The sequence below is a fragment of the Centrocercus urophasianus genome, unplaced genomic scaffold, assembly GCF_019232065.1.
Source record: "Centrocercus urophasianus isolate 14NV4802_14NV808 unplaced genomic scaffold, USGS_Curo_1.0 seq_13, whole genome shotgun sequence".
NCBI lineage: Eukaryota > Metazoa > Chordata > Aves > Galliformes > Phasianidae > Centrocercus > Centrocercus urophasianus.
The window spans coordinates 43,075,251-43,076,194 of record NW_024884475.1 but is presented as its reverse complement, the minus strand read 5'-3'; the positions used below and the strand labels follow the sequence as shown (position 1 = coordinate 43,076,194).

The 944-nt window shown below is 70.0% G+C and overlaps 1 protein-coding gene across 1 annotated transcript; it reads right to left on the bottom strand.

Moving 5' to 3' along the window:
- Positions 1-256: 256 nt before the first annotated feature.
- Positions 257-937, bottom strand: NKX6-1 (NK6 homeobox 1; the record flags this gene model as incomplete). Its single annotated transcript, XM_042812501.1, has 3 exons — positions 257-528; positions 602-774; positions 868-937. Coding segments are annotated over 3 exons (495 nt in total), but the record flags the coding sequence as incomplete, so codon positions are not given.
- Positions 938-944: the final 7 nt, after the last annotated feature.

The following is a 944-nucleotide window of genomic DNA, read 5'->3' as shown; positions in this document are numbered from 1 at the left end:
CGGCGCCATGCGGGCAGTCCCCCCCAGTCCGCGGGGCCCGGCGGCCGTACAAAAAACAAAACGAAGGTATCGTACACGGGCGCTATTCACAGCCGGGACCGCGGGCTATTTACAAAGAGCCTTCAACAGGTGGCCCCGCCGCCGGCGACCCTACCATAACAACGCCGCGGTCCGGCCCGGCTAAGCCGCATCCGGCGACCGTACGAGAACGCGAGCCCGCAGTCCGGCTCCGGCCGCTCGGGGCGTAGAAAAATACATCTGTACATGTGCGCGGGGCTACGCGGAGGCCTCGCCCTCGGCGGGGTGCGGCAGCAGCCCCCCGGCGCCCGGTTTGTGTTTCTTGAGCAGCTGCGCGATCTTCTCGTCGTCCGAGTTGGGGTCGAGGGGTTTGTTGTAGTCGTCGTCGTCGTCCTCGTTGTCCGAGGCGCCCTTCAGCCGCTCCGTCTCCGAGTCCTGCTTCTTCTTGGCCGTCGCCATCTCGGCCGCGTGTTTCTTCCGCCACTTGGTCCGCCGGTTCTGGAACCACACCTGCGGCCCCGCGCCGTCACCGCGCGGCCCCGCCGCCGACCCCGGGCCGCCCCCCCCGGGCCACCCAGCTCACCTTCACCTGGCTCTCGGTCATGCCCAGCGAGTAGGCGAGCCGCGCCCGCTCGGGGCCCGCCAGGTACTTGGTCTGCTCGAAAGTCTTCTCCAGAGCGAAAATCTGCTGCCCGGAGAAGGTGGGCCGCGTGTGCTTCCTCTTGCCGTCCTTGTCCAGCAGGATCGAGCCTTGATCTGCCGGAGGGGGAAACACACGCGCGCGTTACGCTCTGCGCCGCTCCGCTCCGCTCGGGACGCGCGGCCCCGGGCCGGCCCCGCGGTACTCACGCGGCGCGCAGCCGATGCGGGCGTCCCTCCAGGGCGGGCCCTGCACCACGCCTGGCCAGAAGATGGGCGCCCGCCCG